The sequence below is a fragment of the Thermobia domestica genome, chromosome 9, assembly GCF_964235325.1.
Source record: "Thermobia domestica chromosome 9, izTheDome1.hap1.1, whole genome shotgun sequence".
In the NCBI taxonomy this organism is placed as follows: domain Eukaryota; kingdom Metazoa; phylum Arthropoda; class Insecta; order Zygentoma; family Lepismatidae; genus Thermobia; species Thermobia domestica.
In genome coordinates this window covers 202,820,903-202,837,775 of record NC_137462.1, presented here as the reverse complement: position 1 = coordinate 202,837,775, position 16,873 = coordinate 202,820,903, and the positions used below count along the sequence as shown (strand labels likewise).

The following is a 16,873-nucleotide window of genomic DNA, read 5'->3' as shown; positions in this document are numbered from 1 at the left end:
GGGGGGGCGAGGACCCCACCTTTAAATATTGGGGGGGCCAAAAGTGCCCTGCCCCCCCAAAGTCGGCGCCTATGTATATATATATATATATATATATATATATATATATATATATACAGTGAAACCTCTACTAACGGACACCTCTATAAAGCGGGCACCTCCCTTAACGGACATATTTTGTAATCCCCAAACAGTGTAATAGGAAAATAACATATTGGCAAACCGCTCTAAAGCGGACACTCGCTGGTACGGACACGGACAGTCTTTTCTGTCTTTTATAGGTATTATTTACCTCCGTATTACGGACACTTTCTCTAGAAATAAGTTGAAAAGTGTAGTAAAAATACATTTTTAGTAATTCATACATGTGTCACCAAGGAAGCATTGTCACAACATTTTGCCCCCTCAACTGTCTGCTCAGCAACCCAGATGAAGCGTCTCTGTTTAACAACACCTTTATGCCCTTTGGTTGCATCCCACTCCAACCCAAGCTGATTTAGACACAAAAGTGATTGACAGTTATGCTACACGTTATGCTACTGTCCCGTTGGAGTCTCTAACCAACCAGAAGACAAATTTAGTACTTTTTGCCCTCAGGTATATATATTGTCTCAAAAAGGACACTTCAGAAGTGCAATTACCCGACAAATTAAAGCGCCATACCGAAAACGAATAAAGTACTGATAAGTGTGAAGTGCAGAAAATTATAACATGTTATTTCCATATTGTGCCTCGAACATAGAGTATTGGAGGAAAGAGGATAATGCAGGTAATATTCGAAAATACGTGATTCATGCAAAAATATTTTTTCTAATTGTATATTACCTTGCTCACTAATTTACATAACAAAATAATGAAACCTCTTGAAGGCGGACACCTCTCTATAGCGGACAATTTTTGATTCCCCACGGCTGTCCGCTTTAGAGAGGTTTCACTGTATATATATATATATATATATATATATATCCAAACTATACTATGCATAAATATCAAAAGTCGTATAAAAAGGTTATGTCCGTCCGTCTGTCCTTTCAACGTTGATCGGCATTGGAACAAAAACGATAATATATAGCAGTGATCGAAACGATAATACGTATTTATTAGTAGCTCCCGGGGACATTTTGAGTAGATCGCGTTAACGCTCTGGTTGCTAATCTTGATTTTATTTATTTATTTATTTATTTATTTATTTTTCCTGTTTTGACTTGCAATATGGAGAGTATCTCCTATAAGTTCTACAGTTGTCATATGTATATAAATGCAAATTCTATGGCTATCAACGTCGAAATCAGAAATTGTTGATTTTAACCACTTCAGATTTGAATAGAGTTAACGGAGTAGACGGAACATATTTCTGGTATGCTTAATCGATTACAGGAAAACGATTCTCGATATCTCTTACCGTCGTTGCTCTATGAAAATCAATATTGAAACCAGAAGTACTAGTAAACTTCAACCATTTTTGGTTTTAGTGGAATGTTGAAAGCGAAAATGACATATTTTCTTGAAAACCTAAATCAATTCTTTAAATAAAAAAAAGCTTGTCGCTATATATCAGTGGTCGCCAAGGATATGAAGCTTCTGACCTACCGTTTTTAAATCCTACTGTGAGCTATAACCAAAAGAACTACCGACTTTTCTTTTGAACAAATAAAAGCCTCTTACCTTTGTTGCGTCAGCTCAGTGAAGGAAGAATATTATTCAGTTCAGGAATTTGCAAATGATAACGATGTATGAATATGATGTAATGATGTAACAAATTTAACATGCGATGTTTCTTATAATTTAGTACTTCAAATGGTGTAATAAGTTGTAATTACAATTTGCATTTATATACATATGACAACTGTGGAACTTACAGGAGATACTCTCCATATTGCAAGTCAAAACAGGAAAAATAAATAAATAAATAAAATCAAGATTAGCAACCAGAGCGTTAACGCGATCTACTGAAAATGTCCCCGGGAGCTACTAATAAATAGGTATTATCGTTTCGATCACTGCTATATATTATCGTTTTTGTTCCAATGCCGATCAACGTTGAAAGGACAGACGGATGGACATAACCTTTTTATACGACTTTTGATATTTATGCATAGTATAGTTTGGATATATATATATATATATATATATATATATATATATATATATATATATATATATATATATATATATATATATATATATATCGTCAGTGCTGAAAACAGAAGTTAAACTTTCAATCGGACTAAGAAACAGAACATAAAAGTCTAACTTGAACGGTAATACATTTGTATACTTGTATAAACTATTCCCAATGGTCAGTATTAAGAAAATTAAAGAAGGAATATAACACGTATAATTGTGCCTTTATATACCTCATTACCTGCGAGATGGAACCAGTATTTTAAAAACGAACTAGTTAGTGATTTCCTGTTATTTTTAATGCGTGACAAGGAATCACTTAGGAAAACTCTGATTGAAAGATAACGAGAGGTGTTGAGTCCACGGCTGAGTGGACACCTGCAAAATTCCTTATCTGATTTCTTCCAAAGACATTTCTCGGTTGGATGAGCACAGGGAAGACTTTTTGCTCTCTTGTTGAAGATTGAAATGTATGATAACATGTCTCCCATTCAGGTAAACTAAACCCTAGCAGACTTATATACAAATGCAACTGAAGTTTCTTGTTCAGGTACCGATATTGAAATGAGACGTTGAGTAGTTTTCTTATCCAGAGGATTGGTTAGAAGTTTGAAGCGTAGCACCTATAGCTAATGCAAAAGCACGTGCTAATGCAAAAAGCAAAACTCCGGAGAAAAGCGATCCTACATGGGCTGCCTTATGTTTTGATGACAACATCGGCGCTATTAGAGTACCTGATGATGAACTGTTCCTAATTTGTGAAGTTGCAGATTCTTCACACACTCTGCAATATAATTTTATTCTTACATATAATATGACTGTAGACGATCAATTTCTCATTTTTTGGGTGCGCTGTCTCTTTTGACAATATATACCCAGTAAGATCACCCATTGCAAAACACAATGCACAACTATCCTGAAGTGGTCACTTCTAGAGCGGAGGAAAAACTCAAAGTTATCATATATCACAACACAACAAAATCACACGTTCACACTAATAATCATATGGCTCGCTCTTAGATTACAAAACAATGAACAAAATGGCCTATGACAGTATTTTACATAACTGATGTAAGTGGAATCAACACTTATGGTATTGTGTCATCAAAGCGTAATTTCAAACGAGAAACAGACATTAAAAAAGTTTGAAATGCCGTAAATTCTTCATTTCGTCTGGTTAGCAGTTCGCCAACTTTGAGAAAAAATCACGGAGAATGGAAGCTTCCCTGCATACTGAAGAGGAACAGTCTAAGAAATTCTCTCCAGCAAAGAGGGAGCACAAATCAAGAACTTTCTGCCGCAAATGCAAGCTACATGAATGTACTGACATGTAACATTTTCGAAGTGTAACACTCCGACTTTGATAAAATTTGGCAGGTAGATATTACACATGAAATAAACGAATAAGTGTTTTTCTTTTCTGGGGAAAACTGTTTTAAGGGTAAAAGCCTCCACCCAAAATTTGGAGAAATTTGAGGTCCGAAAGACAAGAAGAAGTTAGCCGGAGTGAATGGAATTGTGCATAGATATTATAAACGTTAAATGATGGAATATGTGTTTCGTATTTTCCTGGGAAAAATGGTTGGGTGGGGCACAGACCCCTTCAAACCTTTGATCTCGAAATATCAAAAGCGCTAATAACAGTACGTCAAAAATGCCTACTGGACATGGAGAATTGCAACGAAACTATGTTTACATTTCATCACGACTTATCAAAGTGCTAATTAGTGTAGTGAAAAGTACCTAAAAAGACATGGAGAATTGTAAAACAATTACCTGTGACTAATTAATTTTTAAATTTTGTTACGCAGAAATAAGTTTTCTTCTTGCAAATTTCAATATTATACTTCTGAATAGTGTTTTACTTCATAATAAAACCTCCCTTTTGCAAAAATAAAAAAAATAAAAAAATAAATAATAATAATAATAATAATAATAAAAATAATAAATAAATAAATAAATAAGTTTGTATTTAGTTTTATGTCCCATGGTTTTGCCAGGTAGGCTAAAGAAGACTTGAATTTACTGATTATAGTGGAATCCGAACCACTTTGGTCATTCAATGCTCTCCCACCAGGAATCGAATCTTGAACCTCATACACCAAAGGCTTGCGTTCTTGCCACTAGACCAGCGAGGAGGGATAAAACAAACATATATAGGAATATGTAAATTAAACTCACAACCAGACGTGGCTAGTGAGGGAAGTCGTAAGCCAAAGCGTTCCAGACAAGTTACACGAACACGAAGTACATACTGCAGCACTTGGGATTGGCGAATTTTTACAGGGAGAATGAGGAAGTCCGATTTCTATGGAATGGTGGACGGATTTGTTTTCCTTCTCTCTGACAAGGGTCAGGAGTGATAGATTACTTACAGCAAATCGTACCAGAAGAAACTGAAGAATTCCTGTTTATTTTGATCAACATTACGCATCAGGTAGTATCTGGAGTATGCGACTTTCATCTTACGGTGATCTTACGATTCAATTTCTTTGCTAGCCTCTTTTGTTTCCTCGCAACATACCCGTTCATATAGATAGCAAAATTACAGAAAGAGACACGAACGAGTAAATTGATAGAAGCTTCGAATTTGAAATTCCAAAAGGTTGAACCTGTCCATCCTTCCTTGTGGATGGACATTACAAAAGGATGAGGCCATGGTTTCAACTGCATCGAACAAGAGCAGCGATATGAATTACCGAAGGAGTGGGTAAAATGGAAGACGACTAGCCTTCAAAGGCGCTTGTTCAACTTAGTGATGGATTATTCTCAAAGAAACATCATACTCGTTCAATATCTGATTGGAATTGATTACTGCATAAGGCTGTAACTTTAGGGTATAATGTGTACAATAAGGTTCGTAGAGCGATTAACTTATTGGTTCGTAAAGCAACGTTCTTTTTATTATAGAACGTTACGTTGTTTTTCAGTGCTTGTAGTGTATGATATCAATTGCTTAACTATATAGATTTATATTACGCATAAAGCTGTGAAATATGTATCAGACTTAATGCGGATAGCTTGTTAGATTTTTTTTTCTGAAACTGTGTAATACCATATGATAATATGACTTTTTTCTTTTTTAGTATCAAACCCGATGTTGTTATATAGTCAGAGTTACCATATGACAGATTTTTACCGGGACAGTCCCGGTTTGGAAGCTCTTGAAATGAAATGAAATCTTTGGATTTTACATCCCACGATTAAGGAGATAGGAGTAGGATAGAGGAGACGGTGATTGTGAGAATGAATGAAATGATGTAATGAAGAAAGTGAGAGAAAACGAAAGAATTCCGAGTTTATCCATGCACGCAGCGTCTGACTACCACAAAGCCCATTTGACGCAAGATGGGATAAAACCAGGGATCCTATGAACCAAATGTGAGTGTTTCTACCACTGAACCACCGTGACCTCCATGAAGACTCTTATCCCGGTGTTTCGCCAGTTTACATTTTGTCCCGGTTCTCAGTCTTGAGAATATGTTCACCGTTTTTTGTATGCCTTATCCTCATTGCGGTATTCTAGATTACGTCTGTTTTACAGTTTTCACATTAAAAGCTAAATATGTAACCTTAGTTTATAGTACATTTAAATATTGTAGAGCATTGCATACCACGGACTACAGTTACATACATGCATACATGCATACATACACACACACACACACACACACACACACATATATATATATATATATATATATATATATATATATATATATATATATATATATATATATATATATATAACTACGTTTCTGCGTTTCACCCTTTCCCCCGGAGGTTATGATTCATTGAAGCGTCATAATCAGTGCTATTGGCTGGCTGGTCTCTCTGTCTCTCTCTCGCTCTCTCTCTCTCCCTCTTCATAACAGTTTTACTTAGTGGACGCTAAGTACACGGAACATGGATGTAAGAAAATAACAGGAATTAACGACCTGTGGAAAGAGTGGTAAAATGAACTGGACATCCCTGATTGTGAGATAAAATCAATATAAAATTCCTTCTGTGAGCCAGAAACACTGGGCGCTAAGTCTACGGGCGCTACATGCACGGAACCAGTTCAGAGTACAGCGCATCCACATTTATCTGTTCGGTTGAATGAAATTTAGCCACTACTTCCTCAAGATGTGACCACCCTAGCATAGTTGTTAACAAATCTGCTAAAACAATAAAAAGTGTTTACGTCACTGGAATCATACAAGTGCTGCTAGCAGTCTACAGCGCGTTGATAGAATCCATTAAATTTACACTTCATGTTATTCTTTTCTTTAGGTAGAAGCTCCCTGAAACACAGATTAACCTTAAAACCATAAAGTTCATCGTGCAATCTTTCCTTAAGTTCATTTAACAAACCTTCCATGATTTCAAACAATTCAGGAGAAGAACTGTTGCTTCTTTCAAGAATAGGATTCTGCTATGGAAACTGACCATAATATTGTGGTAGAAATACAGGTATGCTTCTCTTGAAGTTGCTGAATTATCATTTTCAAAGTCACTGGAAACAAATTTCCAAATCAGCGGATCACATTTATCTTCCCCCAAACAAACAAACAAAACAAAAAATAAATAAATAAAATAATAATAATAATACTTAATGGCAGGATATTTTCCCAACGGATGAGTCAGAGCAGGATAAAGAGAAAGCCATCTGGTTGGTACATGGCGCAAAATATTTTGCCATTTGTTTGAACCACGGCGGCTTATGTATTATGATACAGATATGAAATGTGGATTATAAATTTTCATATTCCCGGACACTTGGCGTCCGGAGTAGATGTTGCTCCGGACTCCGGACGAATTGTTTAGTTCCCGGAATGTCCGGGATAAACCCGGACGGATGGTAACCCTAGCTGGTCGGGTTCAAGTCCTGGTCGTTAGTCGGACTAGATAACGCTTCGTCTATGCACGCGGTTGCCCAACCGCCGCATTTTGTAACTATACAGTACATTGTGTCAAATGAATCTTTTATCCACGGCGGTGCGGATCTCCAACGCCGCAGTCCGAAAATCTGATCCTTGGTAGTTACGAACTTCGGCTGTTGGGCGGTTTCTATTTATATTGTGTTATATGAGACCTTTTACACACAGCGACTCGGTTCACCCTCCACGCGCAGCGCCGCTAACCCCCACGGTCATAGCCATAGTTTCAGTTTGATTGTTGTTTCTGAAGTGGACAAATCTAAATATGAGTTATTTCAATACAGAAAGTATCATTGATTGAATCAAAGTGAGACTGTGTATTTGTAATACGATTTCGGAAAATTATAAAGACGAAGTTATTGACGTTCTAAAATAGTTGAGTTATAATTGCTTTCCCGTACAAATTTCTTAAGCACCATCAACATATCTATCACATGCTATTGCCTTGTTTTACGTTATTATTTTTCCTTTTGTTTAATATTCCACAATTATGCACCGAGTCTAAGGTAGACGCTATCAGAGGTGCCCACAAAGGGGAGCTATGACGCAAACTGCGTCATTGAAATATTGGGGGGGGGGTAAAAATCTATATAAATATGTTTGAGGGGGTGTAAAAATTAATCGAAAAGATTTTTTTTTCATGGAAGAACACATACAGATAAACAATTGAGGGGGGTGCGTCATGGACATGAGGGGGGTGAGCACCAGTGCGCTAATTATGATTGATGATAATGGTAGAATGACGAAAGTGAGAGGAAACAGGAGAACCCACACACACGGTGTTTGTACATTGTAAGGGCACTTGGCAGGAGCAGGGATAGAACTAGGGAACTCCCCACACACATTTTGTACTCTTGCACAAGTAATACAGAACTACTAGATCATACTTGCCAATTACAAAACTCCACTGATTCGGTTGGTAACACTAAATTTGTTCGCTGAGGTTAATCCTTTGGTAGGTCGGCCCTCCTTTTCTGATAGTTAATGCTTACGTTGAAGTTTGTAGATGGGATGGATCCCATATCTGTAGAATTAGAAGTTAGCTTCTCGTTTCAAAGTAAGAACATCAAAACTAATGTATAATAACTTTGAGAGTTCTAAATTGACACTTGACTCATTTCTGATTGAAGATAGCTAAATATTGATTTGCATAAGATCTAAGTTTGGAGTCAAACCGGTATATTGGAATCTCCTGTTTGCGTTTACTGTTCGGCTTCTTAAATTGTTCTCATTTTCTGTGGTTTTGAATTTAAGAATATAGTTGGTATACAAGGTTGTGTGAAAGGTATGAAATGGTTAGCATCAAGATTTATGAGTCTCAAATCTCAAGGTTTAAGAACCACAACGAACCAGATCTAACATTATTTGATAGGTAGTATTAGTTGAAGCTATTAGATATGAAAAAAGTGTTGAAATTCTTAAAAACAGACTTAAGGTATTGTGCAGTGAAAAGGAGGAATTTTCCACAAGACAGTGCTACATTTCACAATTTTATTTCGATAAACGCGCAAATGCTGCACAGTAGGGTGTATCGAAAAAAAACTTTTTTTCGAAATCCGATTACGGCTAGTGCGGATTTTTGGCCAAATGGCATCAATAAAACGTATAGAAAATCTCAACTTGATCAGACAACTCCTTCTGCTGCCGAGTAGAGCCCAAATATTAGAAAAATCAACAAAAGATTCACTTTTCAACTGATTTTCCAAAAAATATTTTTAAATATTTCCTATATTTTTCGGTCTTTTAAATTATTGAAATAGCATTGGAAAGGAGAAATAAATACATAAAACACATTTATTACGGTTATTTCTGTACACCACAAGCATAAAAACCTAGTTAATTATTTGTAAAAATGCACTGATTTTCTGGCGTATCGTACAATTAAATTTTAATATAAAATTATTGAAGTCTCTTGAATAACGAAGAAAACACTTTAGTGCTAAATTCTAAGAGCAGTAATAGTATAAATAATTTGCTCCCAATGCCGTATGCATCTGCTTATCACACTAGATCACCTGCCGCCCACCTCTCCCCGAACGCCTCTTCTCTTGTACTTGCCCAGCTGAAAGGATCTATCTTATCAGTCGCCAGTAGTCAACCAGCTGTGTCGAACGTGATTGTCGCTGCTTGAGTTATTTATTAGTGCTGTAGGAAATTTTAACTAAATAATTTGTTTTCGTGTGAAATGCAGTATGTAGAAGTGAGAACAGTGTTTCAGTTGTGTTAAGTACTTTTTATTAAGAAGAGAGTAACAGATACGCTGACGTTATGGCATCGAGAAGTTTGTTACGGTCTGACATTAAGAATAGCATTATTGGGACACCCAAGGAATTGGGTAGAACACAGCTACCAACCGCTGAAATGTATTGAGACAATACCTATGGGAGCGAGAAGAAAAAATGAGAATTTCAGGATCCCGGAAAGAGCCTTCAACAAAGGATTTATCTTCTATCGTCGCCAGAAAGATTGTAGAAAATTGAGATTACGCCTCAATCTTGTGGTTCTTTGATCTAGAAGAAAAGGCGCCTCTAGCACTGGCACATTTCTTCCTTTTTCGCAGTTGCAGGCAAGAGGATCGGAACACTTACAAAAGGCTATATCAAATGAAGTATTTTTGGCAGACTGCTGAAAATCAGCAATTCGTTTCGCAGAAGTTTTGCAAGTCACGGACAATATTATGGTACTTCAATATCATTGCAACAATCCCTCTGACACTGAAAATAGTTTCGCCGCTGATTGAGGCGTAACCTCAATTTTCTACAATCTTTCTGGCGACGATAGAAGATAAATCCTTTGTTGAAGGCTCTTTCCGGGATCCTGAAATTCTCATTTTTTCTTCTCGCTCCCATAGGTATTGTCTCAATACATTTCAGAGGTTGGTAGCTGTGTTCTACCCAATTCCTTGGGTGTCCCAATAATGCTATTCCTAAGGTCAGACCGTAACAAACTTCTCGGTGGCATAACGTCAGCGTATCTGTTACTCTCTTCTTAATAAAAAGTACTTAACACAACTGAAACACTGTTCTCACTTCTACATACTGCATTTCACACGAAAACAAATTATTTAGTTAAAATTTCCTACAGCACTAATAAATAACTCAAGCAGCGACAATCACGTTCGACACAGCTGGTTGACTACTGGCGACTGATAAGACAGATCCTTTCAGCTGAGCAAGTACAAGAGAAGAGGCGATCGGGGAGAGGTGGGCGGCAGGTGATCTAATGTGATAAGCAGATGCATACGGCATTGGGAGCAAATTATTTATACTATTACTGCTCTTAGAATTTAGCACTAAAGTGTTTTCTTCGTTATTCAAGAGACTTCAATAATTTTATATTAAAATTTAATTGTACGATACGCCAGAAAATCAGTGCATTTTTACAAATAACTAACTAGGTTTTTATGCTTGTGGTGTACAGAAATAGCCGTAATAAATGTGTTTTATGTATTTATTTCTCCTTTCCAATGCTATTTCAATAATTTGAAAGACCGAAAAATATAGGAAATATTTAAAAAATATTTTTTGGAAAATCAGTTGAAAAGTGAATCTTTTGTTGATTTTTCTAATATTTGGGCTCTACTCGGCAGCAGAAGGAGTTGTCTGATCAAGTTGAGATTTTTTATACGTTTTATTGATGCCATTTGGCCAAAAATCCGCACTAGCCGTAACCGGATTTCGAAAAAAAGTTTTTTTCGATACACCCTACTGCACAGGCCCGTAAAGAAATTTGTGTTGTTTGTGCGCAAGATACGCTTTCAAAAGCGACAGGCAAAAGATGGTTGTTTTCGTTCTGGAAATTTTGAGATCTAAGATGAGTGGGCAACCAATCACGACAAATGTGGATGACATTTCTGGCAAAAGTCGAGCAAGACCGGCGTGTAAGCAGTCATAACAACATCAAATGGTCTAAACATCTATCACCAAACAGTGTTAAAGATGGCAACTAAAAGAAGATCGATGTTTTGGTTCTACATGGTTGCTTCAAAAAAAGATTTACTCCGCGAATCTCTACCAAAACGTTACAAACTTAAGCCATTTCTAAAGCAGTTGTTCACGAGAGATGAAAAGTTCATAACCTACGACAATAATGTGCGAGAAATATCGTGATCGAACAAGGAGAAGCTCTATAGTCTGTGGCAAAGCCCACACTGACGCCAAGGAATGTTATGGTGGTGTTTGGCGGGATTGGAAGGGTATTGTGCATCATGAGCTGCTGTCGCTACGCAGAACAATAGACTCGGATCTGTACTGTTGATAACGAGCGCAAGTAGCCCAAGTAATTTAAAAGGAACGACCAGAACTGATCAACAGAAAGAATGTAGTGTACTACGATGATAACACCAGACCGCATACATATTCAGCGACCCATAACAAATTGATACAACTTGTCAGAAAAAATTTAATGCAGCCACCGTAGAATCCCGACCTGACACTACGAGATTATCATTTGCTTCGGTCTCACCAAAACTTCCTGAATTGTGTTAAGTTAGTTTCAAAAGAGACCTGTGAAAATAATCAATGGCGAGACTTGAGAAGAGACAAGGTAGACTGTGTCTAATATTTTAGAATTTTACGCGTATATGCATTAAGTTAGGTCATTTCTTCACTTAAAATTTTCTATAATTTCTTTTCCGTTTTCCGTTTTTTCCCCATCTCGAAACAAGGTCCTTTTCTAAAACTGCTTCCATGTAAGTAGACAGATCGCCTAGTGTCTAGGGGAACTTTGAAGATTATCCCTCTGTGGGGATCCATATTCCTTGTAGCAACCTATAGAAGCGTAGAGTACCAGCCGCGCCAAAAAATAAAGGGCCAAACGTTCGCTGTGTAGAACCCCTCAATAAACGTTCGACACTCTGTCTATTACAGGATTGGACTAGATTATTTTAAGCCAGATTTGTAAGTGCTAGAAACACCGGTTGTTGTTCTTGTTGTTTATTTTAAATCTCCTTTTGAGCTATGAAATGTTAAAGTGTTATAACATTCCTTTGAAGAAAGATTTCTTTACACATTTTGTCGTTTTGTCGCGACATTAAAAAAATAAAAAAATAAAAAAAAAAACGCGAAAAGTTCAGATATTGCACTCGCAACTCTACCATGATTGTGTATTTCGAGAGAGACAAGTAGAAGTGATGACCTAATTACGGCGAAGATTTTTTCTGTGTGTTTAAACATTACACTATATTCTGAAATCCTAAATGTAGAATACTTTGAAAATTTCCTTGTTGAAGTTTAGCACCCCATTTCCAGCAGCGAGGCTGTGTAAGACGTGAAGCTACAGACTAAGATGGAATCGGAAGCACCGTAAAGTGTTCAATTTTTTTTAACGCTCTCTCAATGGGACGAGAGCATTAAACCCAAGATCACGTGCATCAATAGTACACGAGCTGACCACTATACCACTCTTAGCACCTCATTTAAAGAAGTTATTCTTGCTACTATTGGGAGTCATGAATGGACTTTAATAGTTTAATGACAAAATCATTTTCAGCGAGCTTTGATGCTTGCGAACAAGATCCTTTTCCCTTAAGTGCCTGTACACCAAAAGCAATCTGAACCAGTATTGGAAAATAAATTTACTATTTTAGTTTTACGTCAATATACTTTTGCTGAAAGGTGTTGCTTGCGCAAGGCTGATCAGAAAATAAGATTTGAATTTTATAACCGTACTCATCTATCTGCAAGAATATTACAGGATAAATTGAAAGATAACAGGACTCACTAATGAACCGAGTACCTATACTTGGAAGGAATAATGGTAATACTTGTATTCATGATACTTGTTCTGATGTCCTGCAGATGGGCTACTTATAGAACTGTAATCTGCTTGATTAGGATATTTTCAACTTCGTAATTTTATGCAATGACAGACTTGATGAATGAGGCATTTTAATGAATATTCTACGAAATTAAGAGCAGTACTCTGAAATGCGGGGGTCCAGAGAGTTGCCTAGTTCGCTTTATGTAACAGTCGTCCCTGATGATCTCCAATAATTTATACGTGTTTTATTATTAATCCCATTCATGAAGTACTATGCATTCAGATTTTTTTACCATTAGGGAGTGTGCTTAGTGAAAAGAAAATGTGAACGTACCAGATTTATATAAAAATGTATGTATTGTTTGATGTAAGTTAGTGTCTTCGATCTCATACACACATGTATGTTACATATATGTCTTCCAAAATAAGACATAAACAATACATTTAATTTTTAAATAATAATAAAAAAACAATAAACCACACTTACCTAAATTGAACATTTAAGAATTACAATGAATTTCTCTAAACGTTAGGTTTTGTTAGGCGTTTTTATTTCCATGCTAACTTTGATTGATTGATTGATTGATCTTTGAGTTTTACGTCCCGTTCAGCAGCGAGGCTATATGAGACGTGGACCTACTGATTAACGTGGAATCCGAAACACATGAGCTTCCGCCGGGAATCGAACCAGGGTCTCCCACGCCAAAGGCGCGCCCACGAAGGAGCTCTCATGCTAAATTTATTTAATACGAGTAAAGAAGAGTCAATTAGGGATGCGCACGAGACAAGATTTGTGGCTGTCTCGTCTCGAAAATGTGCTGTAAAAGATGTCTCGACTCGAAAAATGTATATTTTACTATTGGAAGAGCCGTGTCTCGACTCGAATTTTTTCAGGAAAATCCTGTCTCGACTTGTCTCGTGCGCATCCCTAGAGTCAATATTGGACAGAAAATACAGTTCTGCTTTGAAGAATTGCTTTCCGAAAACGACATTTGGAGGTGTAGGATTCCTGTAAGTGACCTTAATGCATCCTACTTAATACGTATCAATTGACACATCCATGTTAACCTTATTGTTAGCCAAATACATTACTAATCTAAAGCTAGTAATAGTACTTCTAAATTTACCTGATGATTTGCTAAACATTTAAGGAAACTTTCAGCATCAAATTTTGGCAATGTAACAACCTGGCTTCCACAAAATATGCTGATAACTGAACATGTTTGATTTCCGTAAATGTGGTAGAATGGCAAGATTCCTAGAATTATCTCTTGATGATTGGCTGTAAATAAAACAATACGCCTTAAAAAAGAAACTTTTGCCATAGAAACAAAGTCTTGGATTATTCTTTGTTGAATTTACATCAATTGATAGATCACATCGAGCTGAATAAAATTTCATGCTTAAGAGTAAATTCTCATGCGCATTTTTTGAGAAAATGGAGAAACACTCATTTTGCTGGAGCTAACAAATATGTAGTACGTTGCCTTTAATAATAGTCAATATCTTGTATTCTGCTGGAATAGATTGTATATAAATTTACATGTTGTACTATCTATCTATCTATCTGCATCTATTATTCTTTGTCTTCTAATAGTGGCATACTCCTAACAGTGACACGCACACTATTTGTAAAGCCTTTATTTTAAAAAAAATGAATTTTAAATTTCTCATAACTTTGTCCCTATCATTGAAATATATCATATCATGATCACAATCAGTGATGCCAACGCATAGGAAAAATCAAATATTGAGATATTTTTGGACAATGATTTCTCGAAATGGGATAAGAAAAAAACAATCGTAAAAGTTGGCAGGATTTATGGGATTTTTCACTACATCTATTGCATTGACGCCAACAAAATTGTCTATAGGCGAAAAGTAGACAAATGAGCCTTCAATAAACTTCAAATTAACGCTAATTGTCAAATTTTGTTAGTATTGCATAAAACGCATGTTAAAAGTGATTTATGAATTAACTTGTGAATCTAAAAAAAAAAAAAAGTACAAAAGAACGTTAATTGTACTCTACTATTTTAAAAAACAAAAGAAAGAGCAAAAGTAACGAAAGAAAATAAAACGAGAAATTGTCCGACTTCCAAATTATTCCATAGCTACGAACTGATTGACGAATGAAGTTTATTTAGATATTATCACGTTCGGGAGAAGATGATGACACAAAAGCACGAAGAAAATACTAAACTCAATAACAAAATGTGTTTATTTTCATCAGCATTTTCAATTGTCTGTTTCAATTCAGGAAAATATGTGTTCATAAACTGTTTGATAAATGTAGACTATTGAAATTTTTGAATAATTCACTCATATATTGAGGAAAATAACTGACATACACAATTTTCACTGTTCATGTATTCTAAGTTTAAAAGAAAAATGTTTTGGTATAGCGTGGAAAATTTCAAGAGCAAAATGGGAATTTGTGAATCTCGAGATGGAATTTTATAACGTCTCAGGGATGAGGTTGGGATCGCTGATCACAATACGCGACACTTACGTATTTTGCAAGTACGTTACACCACCCGTCTCATTTTCTGTTATTATTGTTGAAGAAACTTAAAAAAATGTTGACGTTTCTGATACTGTAGCTTCCCGATTTTCTAACTCCTAATAAATAAACGTAGTCCGCCTTATGCAGAGTCGTTTTCACGTATGATTAGCATCATACTAAAGGTCTGACTACTGCATGAAACAAATGTTAGTCGAACTCTTTAGTATGGTACTAGTCACCCGTCAGAAAGACTCTGCATAAGGCCCAATATTTTTAAGTTTTCGTTTAACGTGTAGGTTTGAAATATGTAACCATCTGACATAATGCCACTTGAAAAATAAATAAATAAATAAATAAGACTTCATCTGTTGCTATTTCAGAATATGTTAAAAGTTTTCCTTTTGCCGATATTAGCTTCATACAAAAATTAAGCGTTGTTTACTTATCAGTTTATAATATATATGATTCCTAATTGGATCTATTGCTTATGGTTGAGATCAATCAAGGGCAAGGGTAACTTTCATATATAAATAAAACAACAAACAACACAGAGTGTGTCTTCTTCGAGTTTTAGTAATTGCTCTTATTGGTTGGGATTGAAATTGGCCAAGGAGAAGGAGACAGAAATTCAGAATATAGACTATATATAAGTTAGGAGTGGTTTGCCTCTTTTATCAATGATCGATTTCAATGCTAAACAATGGGAACAAATCAGGAAGTCCTAAAGAACTTGTATACCGTGTTACGTCAAAAGCAAATAGATTTTACTCAAGTAATACTAGAAAAAAGTTTTATTATCTCATTACATATTAAGTAAATAGCATGTATTAGTCTTTTCTAAGTTATCAGCTCGTCTATAAATTGTCTGTGTGATATCTCATGGTTTCAGGTAGGAGGTAGCGTAGCTAGCGACGACAATTAGCGTGACTACGTTAAATTATTAAGAGCGTGAATGATAGACTCAGGTTTCTTGCTAAGTATAAATAAGGATTTTGACCTCATATTTGTACTCTCTTATTTTGACGATTTTCAATCCCCTCCTAAATATTCCTCCTAAGGTTCGAAGAAGTTACATACTAAATTTTATTAAAGCGAACAAAGTTTAAGGATGTTATTGTGGAATAGATACATAGGATAGATAGACATTCAAATGTCCATTAAGCCGAATGGCAGAATCAAGCGTACATATTCGAATTCTATTGCTTGACGCAAATATTTATATTGACTATAGATGTTGAATATTGTAGAAGGAATCGAATTTTATTCTTTCTTTATAAAGGTTCATAAGAAAAAAAAAATGCACTTTATTTAATGAATATATATCGTTGTTCTAAAAATGGCGCTCATGGACTACAGAGCACTATTCTACAAGTCAAAATAAAGCGAAAAATATATCATTGTGTACCTTTCCAAGTCCTCGTGGGAAGATGCGGATTGCACTATGTGGCAACGACGCAGATATAGAACCACAGAGAACATATACAAATTCATCAAATAGTAAAATCGATTCTTTCCAGATGGCAGTTAAAGTCGTTACATGTTAATACTAGCACCAGTTAGC

The 16,873-nt window shown here is 35.8% G+C and overlaps 1 protein-coding gene across 2 annotated transcripts in view; it reads right to left on the bottom strand.

The window, feature by feature from the left end:
* Window positions 1-16,873, bottom strand: part of LOC145660539 (uncharacterized) — a 151,051-nt gene that overhangs the window by 62,869 nt on the left and 71,309 nt on the right. For both annotated transcript variants that reach the window (XM_081725731.1, XM_081725732.1), the window contains one exon: window positions 13,934-14,088. In XM_081725731.1, coding sequence (XP_081581857.1) covers window positions 13,934-14,088 — 155 coding nt within the window. The remainder of the gene's footprint in view (window positions 1-13,933; window positions 14,089-16,873) is intronic.